At 38.9% G+C, this 21,177-nt stretch overlaps 1 protein-coding gene across 1 annotated transcript in view; it reads right to left on the bottom strand.

Annotated features, from left to right (window-relative positions):
* Window positions 1-4,327: 4,327 nt before the first annotated feature.
* The window catches only part of C9H1orf87 (chromosome 9 C1orf87 homolog), an 80,682-nt gene continuing 63,832 nt past the window's right edge, over window positions 4,328-21,177 (bottom strand). Inside the window, exons 10-12 of the mRNA XM_004483872.2 lie at window positions 16,904-16,983; window positions 13,453-13,660; window positions 4,328-7,574 (exon numbers count right to left, since the gene is read on the bottom strand). Of these exons, the coding sequence (XP_004483929.2) occupies window positions 7,414-7,574; window positions 13,453-13,660; window positions 16,904-16,983 (449 nt within the window). The 3' untranslated portion in view covers window positions 4,328-7,413. The remainder of the gene's footprint in view (window positions 7,575-13,452; window positions 13,661-16,903; window positions 16,984-21,177) is intronic.

The following is a 21,177-nucleotide window of genomic DNA, read 5'->3' as shown; positions in this document are numbered from 1 at the left end:
TTCTTAGGAAGCAGTGAATGATCAGTGTGGATGAAATAAAAACAGGAATAGTGGCAAATGAGGCAAGAGAGCTGGGTGAGCAAAGGAAGGGAGTGAAATACTTACTTCTAGTAAGAGTTTGGACAAGCCACAGTTTGGTCTTTAAAAGATAACGAGCAGTAATGCATTTAGTATGCAATTTTGCGACACTTTAATTTATTCAACACTATTTAATTCCTCCTATAGGTCAAGTCTTGTACATAGCCCTGATACTTTGGCAGCGCAGAACATGGGACATTGTGTATGTTTTATATGTATTTGCTAAAAAATGAATGTGGAAGATGTCTTGGAAGTTTTCAGTGATGGACCCCACCTTGGACAGCCTTTCCAAGATGTCTTGTGTAGTTCTTAGGCATTTTAAATGCTATTTGAAAATTGAAAGTACTGTGCTCAAATACATTTGGATTAAACAAGGATAAGAGGAAATATTTTTTTAACTGAATTGGGTATTGAGACTCACCAAAGAGGAAGGGATATATATATAGCTTGATGTTTCCCAAGTTTACTTGAATATGGAATACCTGCATGATAGGGCATCACCTGGACTTCCTGTTCCAGGGAACATACGTTAAGAAACACAGGCCTATAAGTACCTGAAATAAGAAATAAAGGTGCAGAAGTTTTTTAGTCATTAAGAACACATAGTAGAAGGAGAAAGAGATATTGGAGAAAGTTAGACATTTCTGAAAATATCTGTCCAACAAGGAACATATATTACATTTCACATTCCACTGGTGACAACTAGTGCACAAGATTTGTCTGGATACAAAGAGGACAGGGAAATGTAGTTCCTGCTGGAGAGCTACTTTCCATCTTCAGTTCCCTACCGTGGAAGAGGGAGCACAAACTGGTGGAAATCTAGTTATTCCTGTCATAGTGTCTCAAAGAAAGGCCGCATGACTGAGTTGAAGAGAGAAAACCAGAAAAGTCTTGAAATGCAATTTTACACTTCAGAGTTCTAAGAGCTCTTGCTTGTAGTTACATCCCTTTCCTCTTATTTGCTGTGGTGTATCAGTAGGCTTAGGCCAAGTTATGCCGTGGTAACAAACAATCCAAAATTGTTAGGGACTTAATTTGTGTTCATGTTCAAAATTCTGTTTTTATTGTTATGTGCACATGATATGCTGTCTTCTATACTGCACTCTAAATCCTAGACGGCAGCCATAGACTTAGATGGCTTGTGATGGAGGAAAAACAAAATATGGAAGAACTCTACAATGTACTTTAGAGTTACTATTAGGAGTGATATGTTAGTACTACTGGATTTTATTGACCAAACAGGGTGGAGTTGTCAATTCTCTCAGTGATAGAGGAATTACAAATCACAGGCCAAGCCTGCCATCTATGAATTAGGGAAGTATCATCCCCAGGGAGAGGAAATAAACTTTGAACAATAACTATTTTGATAAATAATTCAATATACCACACAGGCAAACCAGAATTCCCACCACTTGGGATTAAGATAGAGAAAGCTCCTGTGAAGTTGCTGGTAATTTCAGGGACAAGTCACACTTTCAGTTATTTGCAGTCACTAATCATTAAATAGAGAATTAAAATTTCTACTCTGACAACTGTCAGAGGTAGGAGTCCCATTCACCTGGGACTGAGATTACCAATGCTCCTGTGCTCAATTCTATCCTGGAGCCAGCATCTACCATGAGGAAAGGATCTCAAGTCCTTGCTTGTGAAGGGCAGCACATACTACCTACAGTGTGTGTTTAGGGTGGGAGTATTAGGGGGAGAGGATGGTAAATCTTGAAAACTGGCAGGTAGAAAAGAGATTAGATGTGGCTTGCACGTCTCTTCCCTTTTCCTGGAAAGATTATCCCACCTCATCGTCTGGAAAAATCCAGCTCAACATACCAGCGTCAATACAAGTATCTTCTCCCTCAAGAAGCTCTCACTGTTGTGCCCCCATTATTCTCAGGGTAAATCTGTGAAAGAGCTTAACACACACACAATTGTTCATTTATTTGCTTACATGTCTGTTCCCTTACCTTTCCCCCTTCAAGTTCCTCCCTAACTTGAGTCAGTTCTTGAGACAAAGTTTTCTTCTTTTTGTCCTTGATGATTAGAAGGCCCAGGTATAAATAAGGTTAGCACAGTTATCATTGCAGTGATTGGTCAAACTTTACATTCTCTCTGACCCTAAGGTGGGTATAGAAAATACATTAAAAGAGAGACAGATTTTAGAAGAACAAGTTGGAGTTGTCTAGAAAGGAAAAATGTCAAGTAGTAAGAGCCCAATCCCTGAAGGTGTTTAAGCACAGGGAGGCAGAAGGAATCTGGTCTACAAGAATTGGGGGAAATAGCTTTGCTTGTTGGAATCTTCCAGATATTGACATGTCCATCAGTATTTTGGAAGTCTGTGAGACAGAACTTGGGTAGGTGTCTTCCTCATTTAACTGTTGAAGATGGTAGGAAAGTGGGATGTGTGTTTTGATCGAGGGCTTGATACAAAGTACCCATTGCTTTCCACCAGATAAATCTCCACAGGCCTTTGTCAGAGCTCAATCTGCTTGTGAATTTGTCTGGAATTCATTCCCAACAGCACCATCTGTTTGTGATTGTCCTACCGTCTGACCATTTACCCTCTGTCAATATCCCTTCTCTGAGCATGTAACACCACCACTTGGAGTCTGCCCATTGGCCAACCTGGGTAAACTGAGTCTAAGGAGCTACTGGACAGGCATGAGAGGAGCAGGAGAGAGAACTTCTGATGTGCTGACATTCAGGGCCAAGATTTGTCAGGAGAGGCCCCACCAAGCTTTCACACAGAACCTGGGGCGAGAGCATTTGGCCAAGCCAGAGCCATATTGTGCCCCAGGCAGTCTGATGGCTCCACAAATAATATTGATGCCTTTTGTTTGGAAACTCTTTGTGGAGGCTTCCCATTTCCCAACAAGCCACACTAAATGTTGGGCCTCCCCCAAGCCACTTTGCCTTTTGCACAGTCCAGCAGCCAACTGTGCAGGCAGGGGAGGGCCCCTGAATGCTAATGAGGGGAACGGCTGGCATTCCTGAGGCTCCCCCTCTCTGCGAACCCTGCCTTTGTTGCTAAGGAGCATTGGAACTGTAGCTGAAAGGCTCTTAAAAGAGTGGGGAGTGAGGAGAGAGAAAGAAGAAAGGCGAACATTTGTTTTCAGAGCTTCACAGTTCTCTGGCCAGCTCCAAAGCTGTCCAATTTCTGATCCCAATTAGAATATCAAATCCCGTTATTGTTTCTCTTAATGATCTTGGGAAATTCCTCTGAAGAGTCAGCGAGCACTTAGCAAACTCTTTGGAGGGTGCCATCTCTATGGATGTGCTTCTGGATGTGTGAACACACATGCCAAAGAGGCCTGAAAACATCCTTTATCCCAGTCACCAGAAGGCTGTGATGAAGTGGGGAGAGCTAGAAGAGGGCAAAAAGCTGCTGGGTTTTCACAGTGTTCATGTAGGGACTTCATTCAACAGCCACTTACCAGGTGCTCCCTCAGTAGTGAATCTGGACTCTGTGCTGGGAATAAAGATGAGGAAGCCCTTGGCCCTAGTTTGGAATTATCTCCAGAATAGCTGAGGAGACAGACCATACATACTAAAGAGAACTCTGCTCTAACTGTGACATACACAACACTGCTGGTCTTTGGATTTGCGTCGAACTAGATTGTAACCCTGGTGCAGTTACTTTCTAGCTGTAAGTCCTTAAGCAAGTACATTTACCACTCTGAGCCTCAGTTTCTCATCTGTATAATGGAGATAGTAATGACAACCTAGTTGGTTTATTGTGAGGACAAAAGCAGGTGAGAGAATGAGAAATAGGAATGTGGAAGACACAGTACCTGTCTTAGTGAGCCAACTGTTGGCTTGAAAGGTGTCTACACCTGGGAAAGGGACTTAAAGATCTGGCCCATTGATTGGGGGTAAAGTGAATATTGTATGAGAATAATATAACAAACTAGTTTGCCCACGTGCAGCATGTCTATGTGCCAGACACATTGCTGGGTGATTTGTACACTTTATCTCCTTTCATATGAATGACTCCGTGGAGTAGGTAGTATTATTTTCAGGCTCAGAAAGGTTAAGCAGTTTGCTCAGGGTATCACAGGGAGATGTTGCCTGCACACCTGGTGAGATCCGGTCTCTGGCTATGCTGTCAGTGCTCTTTCCCTCTTGAAAGGCTGCGGCTTCTGGAAAGTTGGGGCAGCCTCAGTTCACACCAAGCTTCTCCAGGGCAAACTGGAGGTTAACCAGACCCTCATTTAGAAAGGTTGTAGGAAAAAAATGGTCGAGACCAAAGACACCACGCTTTCTCTACTCACTGTTTATTATAAGTTCCCAGTGATACAAGCCATAGGGAACAGACAAAACACCACTGATGTGAGAGAAAAGACAGAGGAATGTAAAAGAGGATTTCCCAGAAGTAAACCATAGAGACATCCTAGGCTAGAGGTTGTAATGATATTCTGAAGCATAGATACTAATGATTTCATGACATTGCCCCACTTGTGCCCAAGGTTTGTTTCATGGTCGGGCCTCAATTAGCACCTACTATCACATAGTTATGTTGATAGCTAAGCTTTTTTCTATGACTCGAATTGAATTGTGGTTCTTTTAATGTTGACTCAGAGCAAAAACTGATGACCTTTTACTTCAACAATGTGCTAGTCCTGCAAATGAATGTGCAAACACACATGCACACATACACAGACAAACACAGTACATCTTGGAGAAAAGCAGTGGAGAATTCCAGGCAGGGCATGATCCAAGGGCAATTTGCACTTTGCTCAGATTCACTTCAAAATTGGTTTTTGCTGCAGTATAGAACTGACCTTCTTATGCCATTTTACAGAGAAAAATGTTCAAAACATTTTGAAGATTCCTGAATGCTGAGTAGCTGTAGAAGGGACATGCAAGTTCCTTACTACATGCAAGGAACTGTCCAAATGACATTGCTCTCAGTGTTTATAACTGTCCCGTGAAAGAGGTAAGATTGCTTTTGTTTTAGAGGTAAAGAAAAGGAAGGTTAGGGTAAGCAATTTGCCAAGGCTACCACCTACTAAATCTCAGTGCTGGGTTTTGGCTGTTTTTAGTCTTTTGTTTGTCTATTCTCTGTGGAAGTATGAGCATGAGGAGTGGTAAATGTGGATTCAGATCTGGCTGTGATTACTCTACTTATAGAAGTATTCGTTCAGTCAACACTATCTGAGTAGAGGTTATATGTCATCTCTAGGGACACCTTTTATGCTGCATTCTATGTAAACGGTTTTCTTTCCAGTTGTTTATCTTGAGGGGTGCTGAAGCTACATATCAAGAAGTAAACTAAATGACTGACTGACTCAACATTGAATATAAAGAAATGGGTAAAGGCAAGCGGATTTGGCCCAATGAATAGGGCGTCGGCCCACCATGGGAAGCCCAAGGTTCAAACCCAGGGCCTCCTGACCCGTGTGATGAGCTGGCCCACGCACAGTGCTGATGTGCACAAGGAGTGCCCTGCCACGCAGGGGTGTCCCCCCGCAAAGGGGAGCCCCACACGCAAGGAGTGTGCCCTGTTAGGAGAAGTGCCCAGCACAAAAAAAAGTGCAGACTGCCCAGGGATGGTGCCACACACATGGAGAACTGATGCAGCAAGATGATGCAACAAAGAGACACAGATTCCAGGTGCCACTGACAAGAATACAAGCGGACATAGAAGAACACACAGCGAATGGACACAGAGAGCAAACAACTGGGGAGGGGGGGATAGGGGAGAGAAACAAATAGATAAATCTTAAAAGAAAAAACAAAGGAAATGGGTAAGATAAAAGCATTGTCCTTCAGGACCTCGTGTGGGGGTCTGAGAACTCCAACATCATAATCAGTGCTTCCCTTTACTCAAACTGTTTCCCTAAGCCACTTACTTGCAGAGATGTAGGATCCACAATAGACTTCTTAGGTCTCACACCCTATTTACCAGGGCTTTTCAGGAGGCTCTAACCCTCTTGCCAATTATTAACTGGCACAATTCAATGTACCCCTTACCTTTCATTTCTCTGAGGGCCATAAAACCTGCCTTACAAATTTGTCAGGGTTGGATGAAACAAAATATGTCAAGCTCCCAGCAAATAGTAGTTGCACAATGCATATTAAATTGTTTGATCTAATATTCTAATTTTTCTCACTTGATATTTTGATAACATGAACAAACCATGCCTGTCTGCTTATGCCCTTGACTTAAAATGTAGCTAGCAGGATATAGGATGTTCTAGGATGATGGGGAGGTGGGCAGTCTGCCACAAGTGGCACTTTTCTGGGTAGTTCAAGGATTTTATAATCATGTCAGAACTAGAACATCCTTAGAGATCATTTATTTCAGTGGATCCAAACTACTCTGTTCTTAAGATTTTATTTATAAGATTTCGTGAGGCACCTGACTATATAAAACAAATAAAAAGGGATGCTCAAAGAGGATGTTCTGTTTGATTTTCCCCTTGACTTAACATCTTCTTCCGGTTTCCCACACTGATTTGACAATCACCTAGTTTTAGTGACAGTACTGGGAACACCTTTGACTCTGAAGCCCCAGACCTATTCCTCCAGTGAGCTCATGCTACCTGTGTGGTGTGATGTGGGTTTAAGTGTATAAGTGTGTGTTGCAAGGCGGGGGAGGGGGGCGAAGTTGGAGAGGATAATAAGGATAGAAGAACATGGTAGCTGGAAGGATGTTTCACAAGGTTGTCCTCCCCAGAGAGAGCAGAGAGGATGTTACTTATTCCCAGAATCCTTTATCACAGGAGTCCCTTCTCAAAACTGTATCCAGTACTCTTGGAAAATAGCCCTGGAGGCAGTGCAACATGGTCTAGTTTTATACTGGAGAAAACACTGGACTTGTTCAGAAAACTCATTTGGAATTCTGCTTCTAGTGCTTTGAAATAAGATATTGTAGATTAATGCTATTACTTCCCTTCTAATGTGGAAATCCCTCCTAGAATGGTGACTAGGAAACGTATTGACTTATCCAAATATGATGCAGTTGGGCCTGCTACAAGCCAGGCACTTTTGGGAGTTGACAATGTTTTTAACTATATGGAGTTGCTAGGTTTGCAGAAATACAGTATTATCAGCAATGTAGAATAAATCATGTAATGGTAATGATAGTAATAAATCTCATTAGAATAGAAAGGTTTTTGAAGTAATTGTGTTCTTGCCACATCAGAAGAGAAATCCTAGTTTTCCCTGATCACTTTGAAGTTCTCATAAGTGAGCATCATAGTCAGAAACCAAGTCCAACAATAGCTGCATCTTCCTCAACTCTGACAATGCCTCCAACACTGCACTCAGGCTGTGGAGAAACACGTGTCTGGGTAAAAGGGGAGAAAGGGAAACATCTGTTCTCACAATATGGGCTTGTTATTATAGCTCCTTTAAGTACCGCAGAGCTGGTTCCAAAAGCATATTTTCTCCTGAACGGAATCTCCGCAAGGCCTGGTCGATTTTCCGAGGGCTCAGGGACAGGTTGTAAATGAGATTGTAGTTGTGAATGAGGCGTCTGGCTCGTTCCTTCTCCAGGACTCCTGTGATTGGGTTGGATGGGTGGAAGGTTTTTGAAAAGAGGAAGGTGAAAACAAAAAAAGAAAAAAATGTCTTGGCTTGAGTAGCTGCTAAACACTAAAATGCTAATATTTCAAAAATTTAAGCTTGTTAAATATCAAGTGACACCCTAAGAAATTTACAGTCCTAGATTATATATTATAGATTTCAGGAAGATTTGGAGATGATTTGAAAGAGGGTGGAGATGGAATCCAATAAAATCTAAATAAATATAATAAATTCTAAAGCAAGTTAAGTGTGGTCTTTGTGTTCTTTTTGCCATAAAGTTTTACAGACCCATTTCTGAAACAAGAGGGGGTCTACGAAAAACAATTCCTAATTACCCTGGTTTATTTTCATCTTGTTGAAATATCCAAACATGTCCCTAACATGCAGTATTCAAACTGCTCATCTTTATGCATGGCTTGAAATTTATTTCCTGTGACTTCTCCAGCTTGCTGTGTGATCATAGGTAAATCAACCTAAATTCTTGTGGTTCAGAATCTGAATCTGTGTAATAGAGATGGTGGTGCTTCTCATCACAGGATATTTTCTGGTACACCCCATTTTATACACCAATGTCAAAATGCTTTAGAACATTGCGTTTTCCCATGTTAGGTCTAGGTAGGTTTTCATTGTTGGAGAGAGGAGTTTAAATGTAGAGCACATTGAGAAAGATCAATTATTCATTCATAAGGGCCCAATTGGGGGCTTATATGTGTCAAATAGTGTGGTTGATGCAATAACAATAATGATCAATACTTATATAAAAGGTAATATGTTTCAGGTCCTGCTCCAAGCATTTTGCCAATATCAACTCATTTAATCCTCACAACAACCCATTTTATGGAGGGAGAAATTGATGCATACGATGGTTAGTCACTTGTTCATGCATTTAACCACCACATTATGTTATAGTATGGGGGGAAGAAAATTCTTCAAATAAGGGTTGCATTGTTTCTCAAATATGCTTTAATTGAGAAGCTCTGCACTATAGGTGTCAATACATAGCTTTTAAATATTTTTATTGAGATTAAAGCTATATGTCTATCATGTTGCTCTTCTACTCACTTATAATAGTGCAGGGCATAATAGTGATTTTCATATTCTTAAATGTCCCTTGGCCATTTTGTAGAAAGCCTCTATCAGTCCCTTAGAGTTAACTTTCTAGTGAATGCCTGCCATAAATCTCTGTTTAAGCTACCAACTACTATTCATATTTAAATGTGCAAGGACTATTGGACTTGATGCTTGCCTTAAACTTCTCTCTAATGGGTGTTAACAGTGGGCTTCAGACAGGTGGAGTATTAATGTTATCTATTTTATTTCATTCCTCCCTTCCTTTCCTCTTTCCCTCCCCTTTCCTTTTCCCTTTCCTTTCCCTTTCATTTCCTTTTATTTTCCAATCCATTCTATGCTACTATTCCATGCCACACTATCCTCTCTCCTCCATTCCCCTCCTTTCCTCTTCTCTCCTTTCTCTTTCCTTCTATTCTATTCTATTCTATTCTATTCTGTTCTGTTCTGTTCTGTTCTTTTCTGTTCTGTTCTGTTCTGTTCTGTTCTGTTCTGTTCTGTTCTAATCTCTCCTACTAGAATATAGTCCTTTCTTTCATACAAATCTCTTTCTTTTAAATTGGCCAAGTGCATCTCTGGATTGGGTGGCTGCTCTAAGTTCTGCCTTGGTTTTCTACCTCTAGACATTTCCCATACTCTGCCTCTGGAAATATGTCATGGGCTTTGGATTAAATTTCTGATTGTAAGACCCTGGAGAAGGTACTTTAACTTTTTGAACCTCAGTTTCTTCAACTGAGAAAATAGGCACAAATAAATTGTGTGAAACTGAATAAAATATTAAAAACAAGCACAGTAATCAGTACTAGCAAGCACTCTGTAATGTCAGGTTTTATTATTATAGGATATTTGTAATAATTATATGATTAATGTTATTGGTCTATTTATTAGGAGGCACCAGGGATTAAACCCAGGACCTTGTACATGAGAAGCAAGAGCTCAACCACTGAGCTACAACTACTTTAAGATCAATGTTATTTAAAATACACGCTTATGTTTATTAAATACATGTAGTTTATATTTCAATTAAAAATTAAAAGTAGTATTAAAAATACATATAGAATCATCATTGGGATATAGTTTTAACTCTTTTCTAAACTTAAACCATTGATAGAGCCTTCCTAACATCAAACATTAAGTCCATTGACTGAAATTTATATCTGTCCAATTTACTGTCATTAGGGGATGCCCAGAACAGCTGCATAAAATAACCCTTACAATCCATCTCAGTTCTGTAAAACTTGTCCCTTTCCTACCAGTCCCAAAGTGAAAACAATAATAATGAGAACCTCTTTAACATTCACTTTATTTTAGAGTCTACAAAGAACTTTCAAATCTCTTATCTCATTTGATCCTTTCTCAAATCTGGGAGGTATGTTTTATTATTATCAATCCTATTTTACAGAAAACAGGCTTGGAAATTATAAGTGACTGGCCTTCAGAACTCAGCAATTGGTGGAGTCTGGACTTGTATTTAAGTCTTCCAATTTAAAAAACACCATAAAGTCAACAAACAAAACCTCATGCTCTTTCTAATGCATCATGAGAGCATGGTGTAGTGGGAGGTCAAACAGAACTGAATTTGAATTATTACTCACCCTTTTACTGGCTATTACTTTATCACTTTGAGCTTGACTTCTCTGTAAATAAAGACATGAATCCCTTCACCATATGGTTGATGTACAGTGCATGTAAACTCCAGAGCCCATTCAGAGAAGGTCCTTTAGGGATTTTGTTCCCTTCTGCCTCCTTGAACTCTAAAATATTTTCTATCTAGACTTTAGCTCACTATGCAAATTCCAAATCCACTATTAACCCAAATATTTATCCTACCCATCCTTATTTCTTCAGAAAATATGACCAGTTATTCATAGCTTCTCCTTATTTCTTCTCTTCAAGGATATTTTCTTGACAACTCCCATTAGAGAATATGCACAAATAGGTTCCCAGAAATGCTGATTTGATGATGGATGATCTGCTTTCACCCTGGATGAAGAATACCCTGGCCTACATATTTCCTCACACATAATAAAGAACAATGATTCATCAGTGGGCAAAGTAGGTATCTTCTCAGCATCTAGAACGAGGCCATGGTGGTCTGCTAAATAACCACTATGGTTAATAAACCAACAGAATGACCTCAGTTAATCCTTTTTCCTTATTAAAGACAGTTGTAGATGTTCCCAGATCTGGCTGACACATTCTTTGGCTGTTGAGGAACTAATGAATTTCATAGAAACCATGAAAACAGACATAAATAGTGAACAGGTCATGAGAAAGCCATTCCAAATTTGACAGAATCTGCTTCCAAAGTCAACAAAACTCCATTCTTCCTCAGAACAGTTCAGAAGTATGAGAAAGGTCCTGGTGTTTATGGAATTTCTTAGCAACTACGTTTATGATCTACCATCTATCATCATAACTTGGTATTTCTTTAGAAATGCTTTTTCTAGCTACTCTTCTTGTTTGTTTGTTTGGTTTCTACTTGTAACCCCATCATCCCTGTCATAGTTCTGGGTGAATACCTAGACCTAGGGCTATTTCAGTAGCCTCTTGATCCCTTTCCCCATTATCTCTCCTAAATAGCCCATCTCTTTTGCTATGTCTTCCTCTTGTTGAACCGTTGGTGGACACTAGCAGAGAATAGAGCCTATTCTAGACCTTGGGAGTCATGCAATAAGCTCTCATCTTTCCCATACAATCCACAGGAACTCCCACTCCTGCCTTGCTCACTCTCTTGTGCGTCATGCTCATTCCCACCTTCTAGGCTTTGCAGAAGATAGTTTCATACCTGGAATTCTTTGCCCAAATATCCAAAGTATGCCACTCTCTGAGGCATACCTCATGCTATCACTCTTCTTTGAAGCCTTCTCTAAATTCTCCAGCCCACAATAGGTGAACGCCCTTTCATCTCTTCTCTCTTTCTTTAAATTCTTTGACATTCATTTCTGTCAATTACAATACTTTATTATATGTACATTTCATTCTTTGTTTTTTGGTAAACTGGCCTTGAACTATTGCCAGTCTCTGTATCTTACCTAAAATCTACTGTAAGTCTATCCTTTCTGGTTTCCTTCCTGATCCAGCCTTGAGTACAGTGCTGGACTCTTAACAGATTTTAGTAAATAATTTTCTAATTCAGCTAGATGATTTTTTCATTTAAATTTTAGTTTTTTTCTTCTCTCTTTGGTGTAACTATTAAAAGCCTGTGCATCTTGTATATAGTTTTACTTTGTGTGGTCTAGAATTAAATTACTTTAAAAATCCATAACAAAACAAAACAAGACAAAAACAAAAACAAAAGAGAAAAACAAAAACAAAAAACATATGCTCAGAGAGTGAAAAGAAAGACATTGCTATTGTTATATGTTTACTTCTGGAGAGTGCTAGGAGAGAAAATATGTATATTAACTCTTTAAGAACCATAATATCTAATTGAATACGACAGTTTCAGTCCATATACTTTTGTATCTGTCTTCTGTTCTCCATTTTCCAGGTCTCTCAGTTAGTTCTGGGCCTCATTTTCTCTCATGGACATTGCAATAGTCTCCTTTCTCTTTTGCCTGCTTCCAATATCCCCTTCATTCTGCTAACAGCCATCTAAGGATCTTTCTGAAATACAACTTTGTCATGTTACTCCTCTGCAGAAAAACTCTCCACTTGAAAACCCTCACTATCTTTGGAATTAAGTTCACATTCCATGGTCTGGTATTCTGAGATCTGATCCCATTGGTTATTTCCACCATCTTTTAATATTCTTCTTAATAGACCCTATATTCTATCAAAATTCTTGCATTGAGCATCACATATAATATTTACCTTAGCTAAACTTGCACTTTTGCCAGAAAGGTCCCTCTATTTCTTTTGTGTACAAACTACACTTTATCTTTAATGATTAATTTCACATTAATGTTGCCTTTCCCAGCCTTTCCCATTATACTATCAGGAAGATATTTTCCTTTCTTTGAATGCCCACATAGCACACTCCATTGACATTTATTGCTTTCCAACTTGGGTTTGGTTATTTATGTACATTCTTTCATTTATTAAAATTTGTTGAATAGTGTTGTACAAGGTGCTGAGAATCAAAAAGGAAAACAGTCTACTAGTGAAATAGTAATTAACCCTCAAAAAAAAATACAATATATCAAATATGATAATGGAAGTTAAAGAAGCATGAGAGTCCAGGTGAAAATTGGCCTAGATATGTCTGGAGAATCAGGGCTATCTCAAAGACGTGGTGCTTGGGTTCAAATTTAAAAATTGTTTAGGCATTAATTAGCCAGTGCACAAGATGGGAAATTGGCAGGAGCTGGGGTAGGCAGAGGAGGGGCAGACAGCACAGGTGGTGGGCATAGAGTGAGAAAGTTCACAGATACATGTCAACTTATTCATCATGACTGGTTAGGGTATGTTAAAAGAATAATAACAATGGGACTGGTCAGGTGGACAGAAGCCAGGTTTTTCCTTGCTAAAGAGTTTGGAGTTCATCCTATTAGCAGTAGGAAGCCACCAAAGTATTTTCATTAGGGAAGTTACAAGATTGGATTGTGGATCAGATTTTGACAACAGAATGGAGGAGGGACCAAAAACATGAAGAGACTGTAAGCAGCCTGGTAGAAGGATTCATGTCTGAGTCATTTTTGTATTTCCCAATCATTCTTCGCATAGCGCCAGGCACGTGGTTTATATAAAATTGTACTTATTCAATAAGTGAAAGGAAATATGTTCACTTTTAGACCAGAACATGAATGGAAAGGAATGTCAGCTTTGAGCTTTGTATTTTACCTGTGTTGTTCAGATCGCACAGGTAGAGTGCATTTTCCAGCTTCCTGAATCTGTCTATCCACATCTCACATTCTTCAGACTTGCTCTTCATGACTGGACACACAAAAGGCTGGGAGACTGGCCTTATCTTCAAAGAATTCAGAGGATCTTTTGGGGCCAGAGTCTCAGCAGGAGAGTTTTCTGGCTGCAGCTCCTCTTCTGGAGTTTTCTACCAAAAGAAAACAAGCATCTCACTGGCAACGCATTCACCACCCAGAGCTTCTCCAGTCTCCTGGCCAATGATGAGGCCATACAACTAGCAAGATTTATTCCAAGGTCTGGAATAAATAGCTAGGATGATGAGTTTCAAATCCTTAGTGCCATAGGACATCTGCCAAGTCTTACTAGATTTAAACTACTGTGCCTAGTGTTTTTTGTTTGTTTGTTTTAAAGGGAATGGTGAACTCATGACTTTTATTTTAGTTCTGACTTGCATAAAGCAAAGGTTTTTGCAATTGACTGAGGCTTTTCATAATGTTCTATCTACTCTGTTTTGTCCTAGTGGGATCCATAGGGGATTGGCTTCAGGCAATGCTTATACTTCTTGTTAGGAAAACCTCTGGATCATGAGTGTCAGGTTCTTGCCAAGTGATTGAAGCAATAGTAATATTATCTTAGGCTCATGGTCCATCAAAAAGGATCACAAAGCACCTTTAGTTCTGTGTGATCCCTTTGTTTAACAAAAGGAACCTGAGGCCCAGAGGATGGAAGCTATCACCAAAAGCACACAGTCAGTGGAACACACAAGACTCGCACCATGGGTACAGGTTGTCTAGTTCATTCTGATAACCAACCCCATGCCCAGTAAATATTGGAGGTGCAATAGGAGTTTTTAGAGTAAATAGATAACTGAGTCCCAGCAATGCCTTGTAAGGCATTCAGCTACCTACCATGTGGAGAGAGTGTGCTCTATTGTTTTATCTGTCAAGCCCTGCTTTTCCAGGGATTTCTCCTCCTGCCAATCCACATAGTTGTAGAGAGAACTGTCATGTTCTAATTGCATAGTTCAGGACTAGCCATCTAATGCCAAATGGGTTAATAAGGCAAATTCCATTGCACAGGAATTTTAGAAATATTTGTGCGAGGTAATGATAGAGAAACAGAGATCATTTCTATGTGTGAGAGATTGGAACTCTAACAGGTTTTCTACTATGTGGAACTGAGAAAAAGCTGGTCTGCTAAGAGACACTGATGAGAAATGAAATTGATAGCAGAGAGAAGAAAAAAGAGGCAGGAAGCTCTGATGATCTTCAAGCCCCTGGTTCTAGTTTATTCTTGCATTTTGGTCCTTAGGTAATATAATATGCTCCTCTATCCTTCCAATAAATTAGCTAGTAGAGTTGGTTCTGTTAATCACAACTCAAATAGTCCTACTACTATACCATAAAAATATGCCCCTAATTTTTGTATAAAATCTGTACATACCAAATTTTTAAATGCCTGAATTTCACCAACTTTGTACCTTTGTCTCAAACTTCTCACATATAATCTGTGAAAATCTCAGCTCTAAAAAATAGTAATTACAACAAGGAGAAAATTTTTGAACTTAATGAATATACATTAAGCAGCTGCTGGGAAATGAGAATTATTTTGTTTGAAATAATTGAATGCTACATAAAATTGTACCTACATGAATCAGTAAATTTTAAGGGATGAATAGAAAATAAATTAATTTTGATAAAATCAATTTGGGGAAAAGCAGAATGTTATCATAAAGTAAACTAGAGTATTGGTTCTTATACTTTTTAGGGCTTTGAACTACTTTGAAAATCTAATGCAAGCTTTAATTGGTCTGTCCAGGTAAATGTACATTTGCACAAATTTTGATGTATGATTTTAGAGAGTTCCAAGATGTCCTTGGATCTGAGAAATTAATTTTAAATAGTTTTATATTTCTGCAGACAGCATATCATTCTCTTTAACCACTAAAGGTAAGTGGAAGGAAATTGACTTGGGCCTAAATTAGATTCAGTTCACTCACTCATGCTTTATTGTTTTGGTCCAACTATGTCTGAATTCCTTGTTTGGTACATAAGACCATTCATGTTTTTATTCCGAATTATTTCTCCAGCCTTATCTGTTTTCAGTCCTGCATATATCTTTTTCTCCAGTTACATAAACCCTCATTTTCAGGAGAAGATGTGTTATGCCTTTATGCCTTCAAACATGGTGTTTTCTCTGTTATAAAAACCTTCTTGCCCTCTATTCCTTGATTGTTTGAGCTTCTACTCATCCTTCATGACACAAACTCACACAGCCTTTCTCGTGGGAGCTTTCCCTGACCAGCTGCAGCCTGGCCAGGGACTAGTCTTTGTTGCCCCTTTGACTATCATAGTACTTATCACAGGGTATTGTGGTTGTCTTTTTATTATCTCTCTCCTTCACCTGAGATCTGGAGGATGGGTCTGTGAGGTAGTCATTTAGATATCTCCAAGGTCTAGTTAGTGGCTGACATATAGTAAGGTTCTCCAGACATGCTTTCTGAATTAATAAGTGAATGAATGAATGATTTTCTATGGGACCATCGGGAAATTGCTTTACCAGCCCTCTGCTTCAATTCTCCTTTCAAAAAAAGTGAAACAATGAATGCTGCTTATATAGGAATGTGAGAAGAATCAATTATTGCAGAGTTGCAATAAAAACCTCAAACAAGAGGCAAAAAAAGAGCAAAGTGTATTTCTTATAATCTTATTCACAACAGACTTAACACTCAAGGAGAAAAGCATTTGCTGTTGTTTCTTACATGGCAAGAGGCTTGCCAAAATGGATACTATTTTCTAAAATATTTCAAAGTGTGAAGTGCATGAAGAGGCCTCCCGTCATTTTAAGATGAATTATGTTCTAATCTGAGTATTTAAAAAACAACAACAAGAGAAAAACTTAGGCTGTTTTTCAATTCTGTCTGCATTTTCTCCTGGTTAAGTGCTAGGAATATTAAAATGGTTTTTAAATTTTTGCCAGATTTTTTTTTTTAATCAAAGGGCCCATTAACATTTTGAAATATGATGTCTGGAGAAAAGGTCACCTACAGTTTTTGGAGATGGACTTAAGATATTAAAATACGTCTCATACTCACCTTGTATTTCGATGGTTTTTGGTGGATTATTCACAGCTTTGGAAGGACACCTGTACAGATGGCACAAGTCCAGTTTCTTGGGGCAGAGGCAAACCCATCACTAAGTGGTGGTGAGGGGTTTCTGCATACCAGCTAGGACAGGAACCAACTCATGCTCTAGGGTTTCCTCTGCCTTTGCTCTCTACTTGAGGAGAGTCTCAAAGTCAAAGAGGTCTGATGTAGAGTGGTTGGGTTAGCACCAAATTCCTAGAGGGGAGGACCCCACCCAGTATCAAAGCATCGAAGGCCAAGGATCTGTGAAGACCTTCCCAATCCCTATGTACCCCACATGCATACCATGTGTTTAGTTGTGCTTTGAGACAGCTCAGGAACTTCAGGCTCCACTGGAGTGCTAGGGATTTCCTTTCTATTCTCTCCTAAATCAAAAAGAAAAAAATGGAAGGTTTATTTTGTTTTCTTCATTTAACACACAGGCATATTTGGGCAAAGAAAATATTGAGGCTCTGCCGTGTGTTTGGCACTATGTTAGGTGATGAGGATATACTGGTGAGTAAGAAAGATGTGGTTGCTACCCTGATGGCGCTCACAAAGGGGAGGAAATGTTAAATGGTTACTCAAAATTATTATTTAATTACAAATTACTGTAAGTACAACAAAGGAAATACAGGGAAATATGAAAATATTTAAGCTTATTTCCGGGCAGGGCTGGAAGTGGTGGGAGATCAGATCTTGGAGAGAGAGACACTTAAACCGATGACCTGAAGGATGAATAGGAGTTATCCAGGCAGAGGAAGTGGTGCTGGGTGGTGATGTGGATGAAATTTCCAGGTAAGCGGAGACAAGAGTCTGTAGAGAAGTCTTGAATTAGGAAGGCTTTTATTGTTTAGAGGGTAGGAAGAGGCCTCATCCCATGGTCCTGTTTCTTAATTGTGTGGGCCAAAGTGTAAACTATAATGGAAACTATAGTCCTTGGCTAGCACAATGCTTCAATATGTGTTCATCTATTGTAACACATGAACCACACAAATGTAAGATGTTGTTAATACAGGAAAGTGTGGGAGGGGAAGGGGGTGGGGTATAAGGAAATCCCCTATATTTTTGATGTAACAGTTAGGTAATCTAAAATTTCTTTAAAAATAAAAATAATATTAAAGAAAAACCTTTTCCACCAAAACAAACAAACAAAAAAGCAAAGAAGCAGGCATTTGGGCCCCTCTCTCCACTCAGGTTAGTGCCTGAAGGATCAGGTGCCAACTTCTTTTTCTTGCCCCTTCCTTGTTCCTTTCAATAGGCAGAGGCTCTGGAAGGGAAGAGGTTCGAGCAGCATCCACATACTACAAATTCTGCTTCCCACATACTACTTGTTCCAGGTTGCTGTCTCCATGAATGGAAGCAGTTTCCTCAGGATGCAGAAGAAAACCTGAGGACTTTCTGCTGAATCTTCTAAGGATTATTGACAGTATCATTCATTCCTCACTCAGCACCTTGGATCAACTTGACTACTTATTTATTTACTTTACAAATCTGGTGATAATCACACAGCAGAGACTTCTAAGACCCGCAACTTCAATATTCAATAACTAATTCAAATATGAAATTAACAAATATAAATTATTTCTGAATTGGTCTCACTATTTTTAATAAAAATGATTCAATCAATATATTTTCAGCAAAATGTATAGAGAGACAGTGCAACAGTGGTTGTGGGTGTAGGCTCTGAGGCCAGATATATTGAATTTGACATTTTAGCTCCTCTCCTTATTGATTGCATGATCTTATCCTCTCTGTACCTCAGTTTCCTCATCTGTAAAATGGGAAACATGACACCTGTAGGTTACTGTGAGGATTAAATGACCTAGAAATGTAAAGCAAGTCCAATCAATCCTCCTTATTCATGTATTCCACATTTGTGACTATGCCTATTCGCTAAAATTTATCTGTAACCCTCAAATCAGTACCTGTGTTTCTTTTGCAGTCATTCATGGACGTGTGTAAAACAATGAAAATTTTGAGTTTCAGGTAGACACATACCCAGCTGCAGTTGAACAAGGCCAAGAGCCCTTGAAAGGGCAAGTGTCCTTTTGCAGTATATTTAGTGCTACGGTTTTTGCATTTTTGTGCATTTTTCGGTAATTGTGCTGTTTAGAATGCCCCCACACATAGTGCTAAAGTGCTTTCTAGTGTTCCTAAGTGCAAGAAAGCTGTGATGTGAAAATATACCTCTCAGGTAAGATTTGTTCAGGCATGTGTTATAGTGGTATTGGCGATAATTCAATGTTAATGAATAAACAACATATATATTAAACAAGGTGTGTTTAAAAAGAAACACACATAAAATGATGTTACATATTGACTGGTTGATAAAAATGTTATAATCAGAGGCTAATAAGAATCTAACCCTATATTTACCCTAGTAACAATGGTTCACTATTCATTAACTTATCATTCTTGGTAACTTTGCAGAATATAACTACTATAAATAATAAGCATTGACTACCTGGAACGTAGCAAGTGCTCAATAAATGTTAATGAATATTGTTATCTAGGTAATGATGCTCACAAAAATAAATGTATATATCAGATTGAAAAGGCTTTTGTTAAACAGACTTTTAAAATTGCACCTATGAATTTTTATGTATCTTCTCCCTCAGTTTCTCAAGGAAGAAAGTGTGATTTTAATATTTTTTCTGGATCCCCAGGACCCAGCACAGAATAAATCAAAATAATGTTTAATGCATGCTTGCTGATTGGAAAATAAAGCCACTTTATATGTACGTTCTGTTTCCCAAAATCCCGTTTCAGGCCCTTGGAGAGGAGGGAATTTTTTTTTCTACATTTCTTTATCCTCCACAGATGCCATATAGAGTAAACTATAATACATGCTTGATGAGGATCATGATGGCAGACAGTTAGGGCAGCCCCTCTGAAGCAGCTCTTATTAAATTTGCTGAAGATTTAAGTTGTCATGGGAACACATCATCACCTGGTAGCATTTACTTCTATTTATTCAACCCAGTATGTTAAAGAAAATCTTTGTTTGTTGCAGGTGAAAAAGATTCAAGTTATTCAGAATCACAGAATTTGAGAGTTAAAAGGGATTCTAGAAACAGTATGGCATAGGGCACGAAGATGAAATTTGGTGTCAAACAGACCTGAAACTAATCCTGATTCTTCCCTTTACCAGCTGCAGGCTTTTGGACCCTAAATTTGTCATTTGTGAAAAAGGATATGAACAATTTGTAGTAATGCTATTGATAGAAAATAAAATTACCTGCATAAAATAGTTAACATGCAGAGAAAATGCTCAATACAAGGTGTTATAGTTTGTTGTGTTATTATTATTATGTGACCTTAAGCCACTTAGTTTCTCCAGAGAAGAGAGTCTAACATTCACTAACATGGGGTAGGCATTTTGCTGGGCATTGTTCACATGCATTATCCCTTTTAGAATAAGATCTAGAACCTAGACCTTGTCTCAGCCCAGTTCTTCTCTACTCTCTTTACTTCAAAAGTTCCATTAGGAACCTTTCTCCTTCCTAATACTTATAAGCAAACAAATAGGTAATGGGTTGCACATGTAAAAATTATTTGAGAAACCTAACTGAGGCAAAGATATTTTTTTCTTTCTAAAGCAGCAGGAAGGATAAATAATAACCATCTGTCAAGTCTGCCAGTTGAAAATTTGTACTGGACGAAATAAGCCAAGCTGGCTTCAAGATATTTCCAGGTGTTCAAAGGGCCAGATTTCACAGGGCTTCCAGTGGATTCTGAGAGTTACACAGCCACCCTTCTAGGCCACTCCAACTAATGACTTGAGATCAGTGGCCTTGAGTGCTGGCTGCACATTAGACCCCCTGAGGAACTTTAAAAATAACCAATGCTCTGGCCTCACACCATACCAATTAAATCAGATCTCCAGGGGTAGGAACCTAGATCAATACTTCAAAAAAAAATTCCCTAGGTGATTCTAAAGGGAAGTCTGGGTAGAGAGCAACAGATTTAAATAAAACTCTGACCTCACTGGACCTGCTGAATGAAGCTTTTGTGAAAAGGAAACTAATATATGTTAAATACCTACTATATGCCAGACATTTCCCATATATTTTCTCACTTAATTTAAAGAATAACTCTGTGAGATGGAAATTGTCATCATTTGACTGTTGAGGAAACTGAGGCAAAAAGGTTCGTTTACCTGCTTAAGACAGTAGAGGTAGAGTCAGATTTGGGGGTCTCAGAAATAACCCCAAACAAATCCTGATAATACCCTCCAGATATAAAACCCTCACTCATTCATTCATTCATTCATTCATTCATTCGTTCACTAAGGACCTCCTATATGTGAGGTACTATCCTAGCCACTATGATTTAACAACCAACCACAAAGGATCTTTCTTCTCATGGAGTGTACATTTCAGTGGTGAGAACAAACAAATAGGTATATAAAATAATGTCAGTCAGTGAGAAGTGCTTATTAGCACAACTAAAGCCCATTATGGGGGGTGGAAAGTAATGGCAGTTGTTTTTTTAGATAGGGGATTCACAGATGGCCTCACTGAAGAAGTGACCTTTGAAGAACAGCCCTGAGCAAATAAATAAGGGAGTAACCCATG

The sequence above is a fragment of the Dasypus novemcinctus genome, chromosome 9 (assembly GCF_030445035.2).
Source record: "Dasypus novemcinctus isolate mDasNov1 chromosome 9, mDasNov1.1.hap2, whole genome shotgun sequence".
NCBI lineage: Eukaryota > Metazoa > Chordata > Mammalia > Cingulata > Dasypodidae > Dasypus > Dasypus novemcinctus.
The sequence above is the reverse complement of the archived record's forward strand: the minus strand, read 5'-3'. Positions and strand labels throughout refer to the sequence as shown.